Below are 16056 nucleotides of genomic sequence, written 5' to 3' on the forward strand. Positions count from 1 at the left end.
GTATGTCAAGTAATATTTGTTAACTACATCCCTTTAATCCACTCATTGATTGTTTTTCGTAATATTTGTTGACTACATATACTTTAATCCACTCATTGATTGTTTAGTAATGTTTGTTAACTACATCACTTTGATCCACTAAGTATATTTGGTTAGTAATATTTGATGACTCTATCACTTTATTCCATTCATTGCCTGTTAAAGTACTACGTGCTTACTGTATAACAATTTCATCCACTCATTTGTATTTTTAGTAATATTTGCTCACTACATCACTTAAGTGTCACTTCAATTCACAGGTTGCATGTTTAGTAATATCAGTTGTTGACTTCGTCGATTTTTATCCAATCATGGGATGATTAGTAATATATGCACTACATTACATTAATCCAATCATGGCATGTTTAGTATTATATGTTTAATACCTCACTTAAATCCATTAATTACACTAATCGCTGCATCCTTATTTTTCTCATTACATCACATGCATCCATTAACCAATATGTCAGTATGTATGATAACCAAGAAATTACTCCATAAACAGTTATCGATATTACAGTTAAAGTCAGCCATCGGATGACGTCATATTATTACTTAATTTTTTACTATTCCTGTTTTTTTTGGCTTAGAGTGAAGTTTTGCTTTATTTTGACTAAGCCATTGTATATCAGTTTTAATTACTACATATTTCTCCATTCACCATGTAATCCTGTACAGAATGGTTTGTCCAAAATTATTTTGTTTTTATGAAATTTTAATTTCGCAATGCATGATATGAATCTCTCGCCCGAATGGTGATTGTACACTTTACTTTGTCATAAATTGAGAAAAAAAGGTTTGAGGACGCCATCGTGAACTAATCATGTTACTGTGTTTCTATAGCAACAACTGATACTCTTTAACACGGCTAATACAGAAAGATAACAGGAATGGCACGGTACTTACCTCCCAACCACCAGTCTCAAAGTTCAGCAGATATTGTTCATCCCACTTTACATTATCAGGTTTCCAGAAGACTGAAAACAACAAAACAAAGCCGTGTGTTAATGACACAGTATACTGAGTATATTGCATTATTGTGTGAAAAAAAGTTAAAAACAAAACTCTTTGTTTTACTGGAATGAAGGAGGGGGGTGGGTGGGTGGGTGGGCGAAGAGCAATACGTTTCACCCCAGTGGGGTACATACAATTTGTTTTTTACTTACTATACATAGTGAGTGGTGTACATCGTTCTTCGGAAATCGAAAAATTACAGACCCCAGTAACTATAAATTAATTTCGAAAGCAACTTTTTAAAAATGGGTTGCACGGGGATAAAAATGGGTTGCACGGGGATATATATATATATATATATATATATATATATATATATATATATATATATATATATATATATATATATATATATATATATATAAATGGGCGTAAATGTGTGTGCGATAAGTAAAGCTGTTATTGGTTGGACTGCATGTATGCTCGGAAACTGTAATCAGGAGAATCACAAACTCAAAAGCTTTTCGAAATTACGAAAATATTTTCGAACTGTGAGGAAAGTTTGTCGTAATTTCATCATTTCATAATTATGTGTTTTATAAGAACTACTTCTATACGTGATAAAGGATGTTACGTATATTGAGTAAGATATTTTACTGAACTAATACTGGAATGATCATCCTTAGATGATCATCCTTAGATGATCATCCTTAGATGATCATCCTTAACTTGACTGCAATTTATTTTTTGTTTATTTGAGTTGTCTGACATAATATCCGATATTAAATTCTCTTATTTTTTAAATCAAGTTGATTCTCTCCCTTGTAGTGCAGTCACATACCATACGTTACGTGTGTACTTTGTAGACTTCTAGCAAGAAAGCCCACTGTAATTAAAAATTAGCAATTTAAAAAGGTTGATTAATGTGAAATATACTGCACCTTCAACACCTCGAGATTTCAAAGCAGATAAAGATGGGTCGATCGGAATAGATGAGGGCAGCAGACACTGACTTATACTGAAACGACAGAAAAGACAGACAATCTTTAAAACAATGTGAGATTATTTTGCAGCGTCTTTTATAAACACAATCAAAATTATATTGAAAAGCCAAAATAGTAGTTATAATTATTATAAATAAATGAAACGCAGGTCAATGGCCATAAGTCAATGGAAACTTTAAATAGGTCATTTAAATAACTCATGATAAGGGTGAATTTCAAATCTACTGGAGCGGACGTCGGATGAAGCTTAAAATAGTCACGATTAATTATTTGCAATAAAAAATGATATTAAAAAGAACTTTATAAAAAAATGCAATAACAATTAATACTTTGTCATGACAACATAATCATTTCTAACACAAACTAATGTTCTTGATAACAAATTGATAAGTTGTATTCGCACGAACCTAATAGGCGTTCATACATGTGATATTTATTTCCACCATTAATATCAAATTGGCGTTGTTTAGTTTAATATTGTAAATATAATTAAAAAAAAAAACAGTCAAATAAATTCAAGCGAAGTCAAAAAGCCAGTCATTGTAGGCCTATATGCAATTCAAAGTGACATGTATTTGTTTTACGAAATGTCAAATCACAACTAAAATGAAAGTGGCTCGAGTCATATTTCAGTCCGAGGACCAGTTCAAATGCTGTTACCAGAGCACCCCTCCCCACCCCACCCTCTACACACACAATATAATGGGTAGACATGATAACTTTTGAATAATGCTGGGTAATATATACCGTAACGCCAACAACGTCCGCGATGTGAAACCGTATAAGCTTACATTACCTAGATCAATTAAGACAAAACATTAAAGAAAAGATTGATCGCAGGGGCGGACCCCCTAGATCTAGACATCTACTCAAACATATTTTAATGATTTGTTTCTGTTTTCGGGATTAATGACTTCGTTAGTAAATATTTACCTTGCATTATAAACAATAAAGCTGTGTTGACATTCTAGTTAAGTTGTTTGATATATGAGGTTTTTCATGTCTTGAATGGCAAGTTTTATCTCTTTTTAAATGCGATATCGAGATATATAGTACGGCAAGCCACGCCCATTTTCGAATTTCTAATTTAGCAAATATATTCACATTCAGCGATCACCTATAACAGGGTGAATGTTTCAATTATGTCTGGTTGTGTTTCATAATCGTCGGTTAAAATGTTTCGGCAAACGATTATTGGTATCAAAGTTCCCTACTATAATACCTAATTACATATGTATTGTAATATCACATCAAAACTGTTAAAAGAATACATTTATCCACGAACGGCTGATCTTAATAATCAGTTTGCGCCTTTCTTCATGTCCAAACTAACAATTTTCATCTGGCCTTCTTCACAGTCTAATCGCAGATTGGATTAAATATTTAAAATTAACGTTGGAACTTGATGGCGTAAAGTTTGCTATATATAACGCGACACTTTTCTTCACAAACACACACTTACATCATTTATCTATATAATTAGAATTAGCCAATGCATATTCAATTCGACGAATGAAACGAAAAGTAACGTTTTCTTTTTCATAAATTAATTACGTTAAGACTTTATCTACTGTACTATCGTATGTAGTAGGCCTTTCTTTAAAGCGGTAAATATCTATTTCTAGTTGCACACAAATAAAAACGTGTCAATAACACTTTTAACTCAGTGTATATAGTGACCGCATACTGCATTAGGTCTCTTCGCAGGGGCTATATAAATGTATGACATCAAAAGAACGAGTCTGCCAAACCTAACGTTTGACACAAAAAACATGAAATAGAACTGATGAGAAATGTATCGAGATTGTCTTCGCTGTTTCAAATCACGAAATCATAGAAAATTGATTTGATATTGATTTGCAGTTGGAGGGTCTGGCCGTGAAAACACATTTATTAACGAATTGAGATTCAAACAGGTCTTAATGATGAAGTAGTGATTGTTTTTCCTTTGTTGTGGACACGGCGCTTGAGTCCGTTGGGGTGGGAGGGACGTTAATTGTTACTATGTGTTGGTAAAGATTTATTTCCTTCTTGAATAAATTACTTATTTTCCCCATATAAAGACACTACGGGACTTAACTGATGTTTTTTTTAAGACTCCCGTCCCCCACCCCCTTCCCCCCCGAGCCATATTTGAGATAGTTTTCAAATAGAGAAAAACATTTTGATTTGCACCTATGTTTTGTGAGATTTTCTTAATTATCTTTTTCATAACATTTTTATTCTTCTGATATAATTACATGTTATTTAAGAGTCGTCTCCATTGCTCTTCAATATATCTCGTTTGAGCGGGTTTATGTTGTTTCCATTATTTTTTTAGTATTTCCAATTGTAAATAGATTCTTTTTTCTTCAATTAATCCTTAGTTTTATACCCTTTCATTCGTATTTCTGTACAAATAAACTAATTAATCTCATAAATCTGACCTTCAGTTGTAATTGTTTTCTTCATTCCTATCTGTTATATATTATAAGAGATTATCTTTGTTTTATTTATTATTATCTCATCGCTCCCAAACGGAGATAAGATATTGTAGGTCCTTTGCCAGATGGGCCATAGGCAGCTATGTCAGTTGTCATAGCAACGTTTGGTATTAGTTAATTTTCCTGAGTTGATTCTCTTATGTCACCCATGGTAGGGTACCCTGGGGTAACCGGAAGTCCATGGCTGAGAGAGGGAATCGAAACGTGTTGGTGTGTGTGTTATTTTATGAGTTTGTCTAATTTTGAGTCAAAACCACCTCCCAAACGACCGATTTCCTTCAAGCTTGATGGGCAGGTACCGCAGGGTAAACAGTTCTGCCTTTCGGACCCCCCGGAACCAAAAGTCAAAGGTGTTGTTGTACTATAACTTCAAAGGAGACATTGAATTGACGTAAAACCTTCAAAGGTAAAACAGAAATGTCGTATAGTACTTTCGTCCGCTTGCGAGATTGCGTAGCTAATAATACATTTGTTCATTTGAAATCTTTGTTTGCTAGCGACTAGAAATGCACGAAGAGACGGACAAAAATAGTATTGCAGGAGACCTTGCTGAGTGTGGGTGTTCTGGGGGTTAGGTTGTGTGTGTGTGTGGGGGGGGGGAGGGTGTGTGTGGGTGTGGGTGTGGGTGGACAAGGGGTGTTGGTTGTTAACAAGATTCGTTTCCAGGTGTTATAAACAGATTAACGAAATAGGGTAAGTGGTCTAGCATAGTTTGGTATAGGGGAGGGGGAAGGAGAAGGGTCGATTAGGGAAAGCTTAGGATAGTATAGTTAATAGATGAGGCCAATTACGATATGTTTAATTTATATCACTGTCTTGTTTATACTTTAAAATAAACGTGCATTAATTATCAGATAATTTATAAACTAATTAAAGTAAATTTCCTCCTGATAAAGAAGAAAATATTGAGCTTTAGTATAACAAAGATGACTTTTTTTTCGTTCTTGCCCTTTTCCTTTAAATAATTTCTGTTAATTTAATTCATCAAAGTTTGTGTTTATTTATTTTAGGTAGATTTTGGTAAAACGACTTTTTCATACCCTAAGATGATAACTTAAATATTTATTCCTCATATCTTGGTCTAATTACACCCTACATTTGTGTTATTGTTTCAATGAGATAAATCATTATCTTACATGTAAGCCAGGGAATCCTTACTCCTAATTTCAATACATTTCATTTTTTGATGAATCTATTATTAAAGTTTTTTTTCTGTCTCATTTTGTCTCTATTTTACTCTCCCATTAATCATATTCCTCACCTGATGACTGTTCCTTCATATAGTTTATTTCTTTCATTCAATTTCTTCTTCAATTGTTTTGTTTTACTTCTACAATTATCTAGACCTATCAATAAACCTACAGTAATTATTAAATATAACCATATTGATAATTCCTTTCTTTTTTACATCATTAATATATACTTATATTATTTACATATTTGTTAATTATACTTACCTCAATTTCTTGAATCTTTGAGAGTGTTGTACATAGTTTAATATCCCATTAACTTCATGTTTATTCATTTCTCTCCCTTTCCCTGTCTGTATTTGCATCCTCTCTATTGATGTTATGATTGGTAGAGAGAGACCAGAGAAGAGGATAATGTTCCCATCTTCATCAATCTTACTAAAGGTCCCGACTAGATTAACTTGGAATATGGGAATCTGAAGAAAGGAAAATAATAAATAGAATTAATATCATCATGTTTTTTTACAGAATAAATTACTTAGAAAATAATAACATTATAATTAATTTAGGAATATTAAACTTTAAAGTTGTTTTCATTTCATATTAATCAAATAATAGTTGTTTATTTTAATCATTATATTGCTATAGTGTTGTTAATTATTTAATTATTAGTGGTTTGAAATTGTTAAAATTGGATGATTTTATCTGTAAAGTTTGTTTAACCTTCGCTTTATATTTGTTTTATTGCAAGATTTTAAAGGGTAAACAAGAGGGTTAGGTTTATTAAAGAGATCAGTAATTGTTATTTATGTCGACTGAATTACAGTTGTGTAAGAGGGGTGAGGTATGGACGGTACAAGGGATGTCAGGGGTGTAGGGAGAGGTGTGTTATGGTAAAGGATCGGTGTGTTAAGGTTAAGTGATATTTGGTCGAGGTATTAAAAGGGTGTCTTAGTGTGGGAGAGGGCGTAGATATGGTTTACCTTCGTGAAAGTTATGTTGTTATTGTCAAACGTGTGCAAGGGTTGTGAGAGAAATCGACTGATAGGTGTCGTACTGTTTAGGGATGGGTGTGGTAAGGGTAAGGAGGGTGCTTTAGGGTGGGGGAGCATGCAGACCGCTGATAAATATTTAAAGTAATTTGTGTTTGAAGGGTGATGAGAGGGGTGGTATGAGCCGGAACTAATATGTATTATTTCATTTTGGTAATTTGTGATGGGAAGATCAGGTTAAGGTGGGGTTGGTTTTTCAGTGAACTTTTAATTCCAAAATATTATATTTAGGTATCAGTTTGTTTTAAGTTAAGATAAGTTAGGAACTATTGCTGGATTGAAACCTTGAAAAAGAATTTAACAATGATAATGTATTTATTAATTATCCTACACATGATATCGAGTGGTTAATTCTGTATTTATATTTATTGTTTGTATTTACGATTCTGTCTAATCTTGAGCTTACAAATATATATCAATTTGAACCTGAATTTCCTTGTACTATTTTAAATAATTTAATATTTAATCACTAAAGCGGTACAATCTTTTATTAGGACATTCGACGATTTTATATGATTTAAAATTGAATTAATTGAAGTATTTACTCAATATATCCCTTATGTTTTACTTACGTCATGATTGGATGCTTCTACCAGAAACTCTATGACTGACCTCTGTACATATTCACTGGTGGCTCTGTGGATGGCCAAACCACCTGAACACACCACTGTTATAGAGTCGATGTCATCGGGCTATTAAAATCAATAAATAAATAGTAATTATTTAATAGAATAATATTAATGTAAAATTGAGGCGTTAAGGAGACAATTAATGTTAATAGCGTAAATTAATAGATTGGTTAATTCAGCAGCTACTTAAAACAAAGCTTAACATTTGTTGAAGTCTTCTGTTTGACTATGTATGTTTACTTCTTGCACAGTGAAGCTTTCAAACTAGGTTTAATGGGTAGAATATTTTTTAAATATGTTAACATGAATAAATGCATCTAGAAAGGTAAGATTATGTGAACTCATAATCTTAATTATGTTGAAGAAAATAATGTACAAACATTTCCCACGGAGGTAAAAAAAAGACATATTTACTAATAAAATGCATTTTGAAGAATCTCTTTAATTCGAAGTACAAAAACAGTTTGGTGATTATTCTAATTTAATCTGATTAAAGAAAAAAAAACAGCAACAAAAAAGAGGATTATAAAGAACACGCGACATGATGACTTTACATGACTTCGACCGAGATACATTTTCCTGAAATCATGAAATTAATCAAATGTATCTATAGAGTTAAGAGCAAGATATTGAGAACTAGGAATGTGGAATATTGTTTTCTTTCCTGTAAGAATCATATCGTCTGTCACCAGAATATTCCATACCGGGAGAAAATATGTTTATAACTCTCAAGGATGCTGGCTTTCTATGATGATGTTTTGAAAATGTATCAACCTCTGTAACCCTCCACTGTTATGCATGTTACTAATAATAACACTACCACAAGGAAATGTGAAAGCAACGACAAATATTAATGATTATAATTTACTTACAAAGACCAAATATTACAAACCTTCCTCCATTTACCAGATATCAGATCAAGATATCTGGCTTCACTGCATGATATGACTGTAAAAATAGATGAAATAAATAAAGTCAATAAATTATTATAGAAATAAATAACATATTTTACACAATACATAAGATGAAATATTAATTTGTTTCACATACTAAAAATGTTAAAAGTCAGAGGTAATGTACCTGTACTAGAGGGGTCTAATATCAGTAAACTGAACCATTGATTAGTAATTAAGTACTAGAAATTAACAGTCACTAGTAATCCAACCAATAATTGTATTCTCTTTGTTACCTAATACTTCTGGCTTACATCACAGTCCTTATATATTAAGTAATTCAAAACACTAAAATCTCTTAGATATTATTTTAATATATAGAGACTTGATAGTAAACTGGCTTAAATCAACTCGGGGAACACTATAAGGAGGAACTACAACCCCCCCCCCCCCCCCACACACACACACAAGACTAGTCTGTTTGTTGTAAGCAAGATTTTCTTCCGGATCCCCATTTTAGATTCATTCTTACCAACAAATTTCTCATTATACTACTAGCCCCCTCCCCCTCAGCCCCCACCCCTCCACCACACTTCCCTCTCTTGTCACAAATCTGTGAAACGTTAAAATACAAGTAATCCACTTGATCAATATTTTTTTTAATTCTTATGTAAAAATCGTACCTTTAATATTCCTTAATCTTGATTCTTCTGGTATTATGTCTGGCTTGATCGATGACGGCAGTTTACAGTTATGAAGTCTTCAAAGGTAAAAAAGCAGGGAAAGTAAATATGAAATATTTATAAATAAATGAATATCTGATGTCATCATTGTAATAAATAACATGGAGGTCAATGAATATGCCTTTTCCTTCATTTTGGTAAAAGAGCTTATAAAAGAGATTAAAAAGTTTTAAGTATCAGCCACTAGTTATGATGGTCAAACAACCCATCAACCACCCCTCCTTACGCCTTACGCCCTCCCATTAACATTTGATGAATGTTTTTATTTTAACTATTTATATTTATTAATAAAAGTTGCATAAGTCTTGCAAATATTCTTCATTTTATAACAAATAAAAGTATTTGAAAATAAACAATTTAAGTTTTTGTATTCTATGTACTTGAAATTCTTCCCATCTTTCGTTTGTTTTTAAGTAGTACTTTATCTTTATTTGTTTATTGTAGTTTTATTTCGTTTATAAGTTCTTATGTTATTTGTTGTTCAAACTAAACTGCAAAGCATCCCCCACCCACCGAATCACCTTGTTTCATCATAATGTATGGAAAAGCCTTACAAGGTGTTGTAAATAGACTTTCAGTAATGGAATAAAACATCAATATATTCACCAGCTTAAAAATACTTCCAAATATTGCAACATTTAAAACCGCACGTCTCATCACTGCACAATATCATTACCTAATACCCTCCTTTATACCCCATACACACACCCTCTGACTACCCCTCCTCCCCTATTACCCACATATTATCAGCCAAGGCCTGTCACGATGTTTTCCCCTTACCTTAGTGTCTTGAATCTTGGTGACTTTATTCCATAGTTTATCAATCCGATCACTTCTTCCTCTGTAAATTCTTGATTCTTTCTTCCGTCATTGATGGATATCTTCTCTAATGATGATATGCTCGATAAACTAAGACCGGACTCAAGTCTGATATCTTCTCCGTCAAATCCACTGAAGGACCATGTTAGGTATAGACCAGATATTGGAATCTGAAGAATAGGAAAGAAAGATCACAGTTAACTTATCTTATAGTTCATCTATTGCTGGAGAAATACGCCTGACGAGTATTTCACGTATATGGAATAGAAAACAAAATTATTAATAAAACTAGAAATTAATCATTAATTTCTTCATTTAAGTTTTACATAAACTTTAGGAGTTTTATTTCATTTAAAGTATAAATTAAAAAACAAAAAACGCAGTCACTTGTTCAAACTTGCCAAACTTAGCAGTCAAGCAAATGGATTATATTGATGATTTTATTAAAACTAATTCAGCAATTCAGGTAACAATGCAATAAAATATAATTATCATTTGTCCGTAATATAATATTTTGCCCATACATTTAATATTTCTGTGGTTGTCATAATTTAACTATTTTTTTTATCCGTCAGTGCATTTATACATTCCTAGAGGAGACTTGACAATGTTCCTCCCGTGAGTGATCCACTACAAATGACCTTCCTTCTCGGGAGATAGAGCGCATCCCGATGTACGTGTGTTTAACGCATATATCCGATTTGCAATCAATTTCATAGTAATCAAGATGAAATGGTTTCTAATCATTGTATGTATGTATGTATGTATGTATGTATGTATGTATGTATGTATGTATGTATGTATGTATGTATGTATGTATGTATGTATGTATGTATGTATGTATGTATGTATGTATGTATGTATGTATGTATGTATGTATGTATGTATGTATGTATGTATGTATGTATGTATGTATGTATGTATGTATGTATGTATGTATGTATGTATGTATGTATGTATGTATGTATGTATGTATGTATGTATGTATGTATGTATGTATGTATGTATGTATGTATGTATGTATGTATGTATGTATGTATGTATGTATGTATGTATGTATGTATGTATGTATGTATGTATGTATGTATGTATGTATGTATGTATGTATGTATGTATGTATGTATGTATGTATGTATGTATGTATGTATGTATGTATGTATGTATGTATGTATGTATGTATGTATGTATGTATGTATGTATGTATGTATGTATGTATGTATGTATGTATGTATGTATGTATGTATGTATGTATGTATGTATGTATGTATGTATGTATGTATGTATGTATGTATGTATGTATGTATGTATGTATGTATGTATGTATGTATGTATGTATGTATGTATGTATGTATGTATGTATGTATGTATGTATGTATGTATGTATGTATGTATGTATGTATGTATGTATGTATGTATGTATGTATGTATGTATGTATGTATGTATATTAGATCCTCCTGCAAGCAGGAACTCGCGAAGAAGCCTCAATTGGCTTATCAAAGCCGCAAGCTGACCGAAGCCAATCTCTTACATTCATATTTAACGTCCATGATTATGAATTGTTAATTGTCAACAACTCTGTAACTGGACGACATAAATTAATCTGGGAGTGACTCGAACCAGGGACCTTAGGATTGAAAGGCACCGGCGTTAACCACTGAGCTAACACTCCACATTTGTAACGACACAAAGATTATATAGGCCTATATTTATTTGTAACGACACATTTGTAACGACACTCCACATTGTAACGACACAAAGATTATATAGGCCTATATTTATTTCGTGTCGTATATATTTTCCAATCGCCAGCTGACCGACAAACCAGTACTTGTGCAGTAGGCCGGTAGTCGGAAAAACTTGACATTAAACTGTAACCCGGACTCATAAATATTGGCACTGTCCGGTATCATGTGAAGTGGTTAAGAAGTAAGCGTGTGAAAAGTTTTAGATAACAAACTTGAAACAGTTTCTTGTCTTCGCTAAAATACTAACGTTATTTGTTGTACCTAGCCTAGGCCTACAGATTTGAAACAACTAACGCTAGGCTAGTAGGCCTACCAAGTTTACAAATAGTCCTAAGTATTACATCGTCCATAACGATTACCACTATCGGTGCTAGTTATTAAACGAGTAGAAATTTAAACTAGCTGAAAATAGCTTTATTGATTTGATGAGCTTGACACAAGCTATTATTTTATTTGGCTACGTAGGCCAGACGTTGGCTAACTTGAAAACATTATAAGAGGTATACCAACGGCTGACCGGATGTCTATGTTTGAGTACAGCGTTTAAAAATACTTTTTTTTTCTTGTACGCTTAATGAAGCTCATTTTGTAGATCTAATTGTTTTTTTCTTCTTCATCTGACTGTTTCATGTAATTTCTACTCTGCTGATGTTTCCAAGAATGTTTTGACTTCTTCTGGTTCAAATCTCAAGAAGAACGAATGTAGGCCAAGGCTAGTAAAACAAGGACATTTCAGACCTACATGATTACAAAAAGAAGTAATAAGCCTACCTTTCAAATTCATCCAACGATCATTCTTACAAAATGAAACAAAATATATCAACCATGCCTAGGCCTATAATTGTAAACAATTACCGTTATTCAATATAATAACAGCAGCAAACCATACGCGTTGTAATTTCCTTAGCAGTTACTCAGTACACCGTGTACGTGTGAGGAGGCAGCGAACTGAATCTCCACAGAGAGTGTACGTCTACCTGCGTATATGATCAACGCTACCTGTGCGGTTTTGTTTGAATTTGGGAATAGGTGTTTTGTTGTTGTTTGAGTGTATTGGTGTAAGGAAGCCTCCAAATGTTTTAAATTGTTTAGGCTTTTGCTATTCTTCTTCAAGCATTCCTTCTACTGTACCAAATTTCCAAAATTTTCTGTGAAACTTGTTTTGTGTGTTAAATTAAGCCAATATTAGTTAGACGGATGACATTAATTTCCAAAATTAGTCCCAAAACAGAAAAAGGAAAAATCGCCCTATCTTAGATATTCAAATTCAAACACTGGCCTATACCGACGTTTGTGTAGAATTGGCGGCGCACTTCCTAATCACATGTTACGGAGATAAGGGCGTTTAGAAAAGAGAGATGTAGGAACGATAAGCGTGCAATTCTTAACATATAAATATAATCGTCATAACTTGAAAGAACACTAACAGCAGAAAATATTTGTATTCCCCGTTCCTCTCTGTTTCCAACTCTTTTTCTAAGGAACTTTATACTTTTGAAACGTTTGGAGATAAATGAACGGGCTCCTATCGTGTTTGGTTCATAGTCTACCGTACATTCTTGACAGTATAATCACATTGGCTGATAGTAATGGCTTTTTAGGCAAATAATGACGTCACCAGTGGCGTAGATACGTGGGGGCGTGGGGGCGACAGCTTGTCGCCCCCAGTCGCCCCCACTGGGATTTTGGGTGTCAAAAAAAAAATGACATGTGCGAAAAATATATCATTGGTCTCAATGGTCTCAAATCTCCATTATGACCACTCATGAACGACCCTTCGACCGCGGACCGGCAGTAGGCTATAGTTGCTGAAAAACCTGACGTGACATAGCGCATAGGCCGAAAAGTCTACAGTAGTCGCACTGTACTGAAAACGCATGTTAAAGACCGTCGAATAATATAATTCCTGCTCTACAAGACTACAACACACATAATGTTTACTACTGAATCTGTGTGTTCGACTGTTCGGGTAAACTTTGCCTTTGTCACTCTTTTTTAAAATATCCATAATCCCTAACATATAAATAAATACTAATACAAATAGCCAATCGGTATCTTGTAACCAGTGATCAAACAAGCTGTGAGCAATTCTATACCTTTATAGAAACGTGGTTTCCAGGTACTTGAATGCCAAAGAAGATGTTAAAGGTAAAAAATGCTGACATCATACACATGTTTATCAAATCATTGCTCGCGTCATTGCCTCGATACCCTGTTACATTTACAATCGGGTTTTCACTTCTGGGCGAACCCTGATGCTCTTAAAACCGCTAAAAAACCAAATTTTCAAGAGAGGAGACAACACTATCGCTGAGAACTACCGGCCAACAGTGGCGGAGCGTCCAAACAGTCAGGGAGCGGATGTCCCCCCCCCCCCTGACGGACTGAAATGGACTGCTGGCGCCCTTTTCAGCTTTGTAGCACGTTTTACTTATTCGCGATTATTGACTTTTTTTATTGCACTCTCATCTACCTATCGACATTTGTCACATTTTGTTGGTGTAGTTTACTGACAAAATGCTTTAACGTATGGCGGTATTTAATTTATCGGCACTTAATTCTGTTGTACGAAACTCTTTGCAAAAACTGTACGGGGTTTTCAATCTATTTTTTCGAAAACATGAGTACTCACGAAGATACCACAGGGATTGTGATGAAGCGCATGTACTTTCAACACCCATATAAACTTCCGACTTGTCACATATGGCGATGGCACATATTTATTCTTCGTGTAATTAGCAAGGCCCGGAAAGAGTCATTTCCGGCGATCTAGGGAATATCTTTACTCAAAAAAATTCTCTACGCTCCGCGCCAACCTGTGGTGGCGCTCCGCTTAGATAGTGTCGAAAGCGTCCATACAGGCCATTCTCGCCCCCTGACCAATACCCCTAGCTCCGCCACTGCCCGCCAATCAGTCTATCACCCTAATAATATTTCAGACGCAATCTTTGATGTCAGTTTGACATAGATTTCGGTCATTTCAGTATGTTACTTGGCTGAAAGCCCAGTCAATCTTTTTTTATGTTCCACGCGCAATTTGCAGATTTGTCGAAAAATGTCAATGCCGGTGTCAAACTCAAAAAAGATATGTCATGATATTTCAAAGTAACTAACCAGTTTTTTTTCGATTTCACTAAACTATTTGATGTATCATATCAAAACATGGGATCTCAAAATAAAGGATGTTGAGAAAACTTTAGAGCAGCTAAGAAGGCCTGGGAAGTGTCATTTCCAACGATCTAGGAGGCCTTTTTAGCTAAAACTTTTCGGTACGCTGCGCGCCAACTAATGGTGGCGCTCCTCTTAGATAGTAACAAGAAAATGGTCAAGCCCCCCAGAAAATTTTCAAGCCCCCCCAGTGCTCCCCAACTGAAAAAAATCCTGGCTACGCCACTGGACGTCACCCTGTGTTATCGAGGTTTATGTTCTTTGTGTGTTCTTGGGGGGGGGGGTGGGGTGGGGGAGGGGTTAGCTATTAAAAACAGTGATACTCTCGGCTGCGTATAACGGGAGATAGTGTCACGTTTGTGTTAATCACTACTTACTCAGACACTGACACTTGGTTAATAAATAACATTTCATCATCTCAGTCAAATTTGTAGCATTAGATGTAGTATAATATCCGTTGCTTATAATAGACACGTGCTACTCCAATATACCGTTATTATAATGGTTACTGTTGCCTATATAAATGTTTTCACTTAACGTGACAAAAAGTTTAATTGATAAATAATCTAAATAAGTCGCAAGAATCTAATAAACTTGAAGTAGCGATATATATGGCTGTGTTGAATGATAAGTGACTTACGTTGTGACTTGATGCAATTTCAAGGAGCAATTTCGTAGACATCTGGAATTGTTTACTGTCAGTTCTCTTTAGAGACACATTACTCGAACACAGTTGTCGTAAGCTAGTTTGACCCTTAGTCTGGAAATGAAAATAGAATCGTCTTCAAATGAATATAGAACGGATTTCAAATTATAAAACTAATTGTTCCCTTGAGCACATAGGCGTACGGGACCATTTCGGTTTGGGGGGGGGGGAACTTTTGTGCCCGAAAGTTCCCGGGACACTATCTAAGCGGAGCGCCACCATCAGTTGGCGCGTAGCGTACAATAATTTTTTTGGCAAAATATGCCTCTCAGATTGCCGGAAATGGCACTTCTGAGGCCTTGCAAGTTGCATCTAAACATTCTTTATTTTATAATCGCACGTTTAGAAATTTACACTTCCCCAAAAATTTGGTAAATTAGAAGAAGAAAAAATGGTAAAATCACTTTGAAGGGGAAAAATAGGACAGTATATTTTTTAAGCTCCTATTAAGTTACGGTATTTATTATTTTAACACAGTACTCGGCTACCTCCAGAAAAATATTCATTGTAGGCGGGAAAATGTCGCTGTGCCGAGTGAGACTGCAATTTGTCTCACAAAAAAAGTATGAAAAATAACAAAGAATATGATAAACCTGTACTTTTAGGCTTGTAGGCCCTCCCCCCCCCCCC

At 34.2% G+C, this 16056-nt stretch overlaps 1 protein-coding gene across 3 annotated transcripts in view; it reads right to left on the bottom strand.

Annotated features, from left to right (window-relative positions):
* The window catches only part of LOC139964485 (uncharacterized), a 49837-nt gene that overhangs the window by 6587 nt on the left and 27194 nt on the right, over positions 1-16056 (bottom strand). For 2 of the 3 annotated variants that reach the window (XM_071966072.1, XM_071966074.1), the window contains 8 exons: positions 15361-15480; positions 9768-9976; positions 8928-9004; positions 8244-8299; positions 7295-7414; positions 5938-6146; positions 1935-2011; positions 946-1016 (listed from right to left, as the gene is read on the bottom strand). In XM_071966072.1, coding sequence (XP_071822173.1) covers positions 946-1016; positions 1935-2011; positions 5938-6146; positions 7295-7414; positions 8244-8299; positions 8928-9004; positions 9768-9976; positions 15361-15480 — 939 coding nt within the window. The remainder of the gene's footprint in view (positions 1-945; positions 1017-1934; positions 2012-5937; positions 6147-7294; positions 7415-8243; positions 8300-8927; positions 9005-9767; positions 9977-15360; positions 15481-16056) is intronic. The other variant, XM_071966073.1, reaches the window with a different exon arrangement.

Source organism: Apostichopus japonicus, chromosome 23 (genome assembly GCF_037975245.1).
Source record: "Apostichopus japonicus isolate 1M-3 chromosome 23, ASM3797524v1, whole genome shotgun sequence".
NCBI lineage: Eukaryota > Metazoa > Echinodermata > Holothuroidea > Aspidochirotida > Stichopodidae > Apostichopus > Apostichopus japonicus.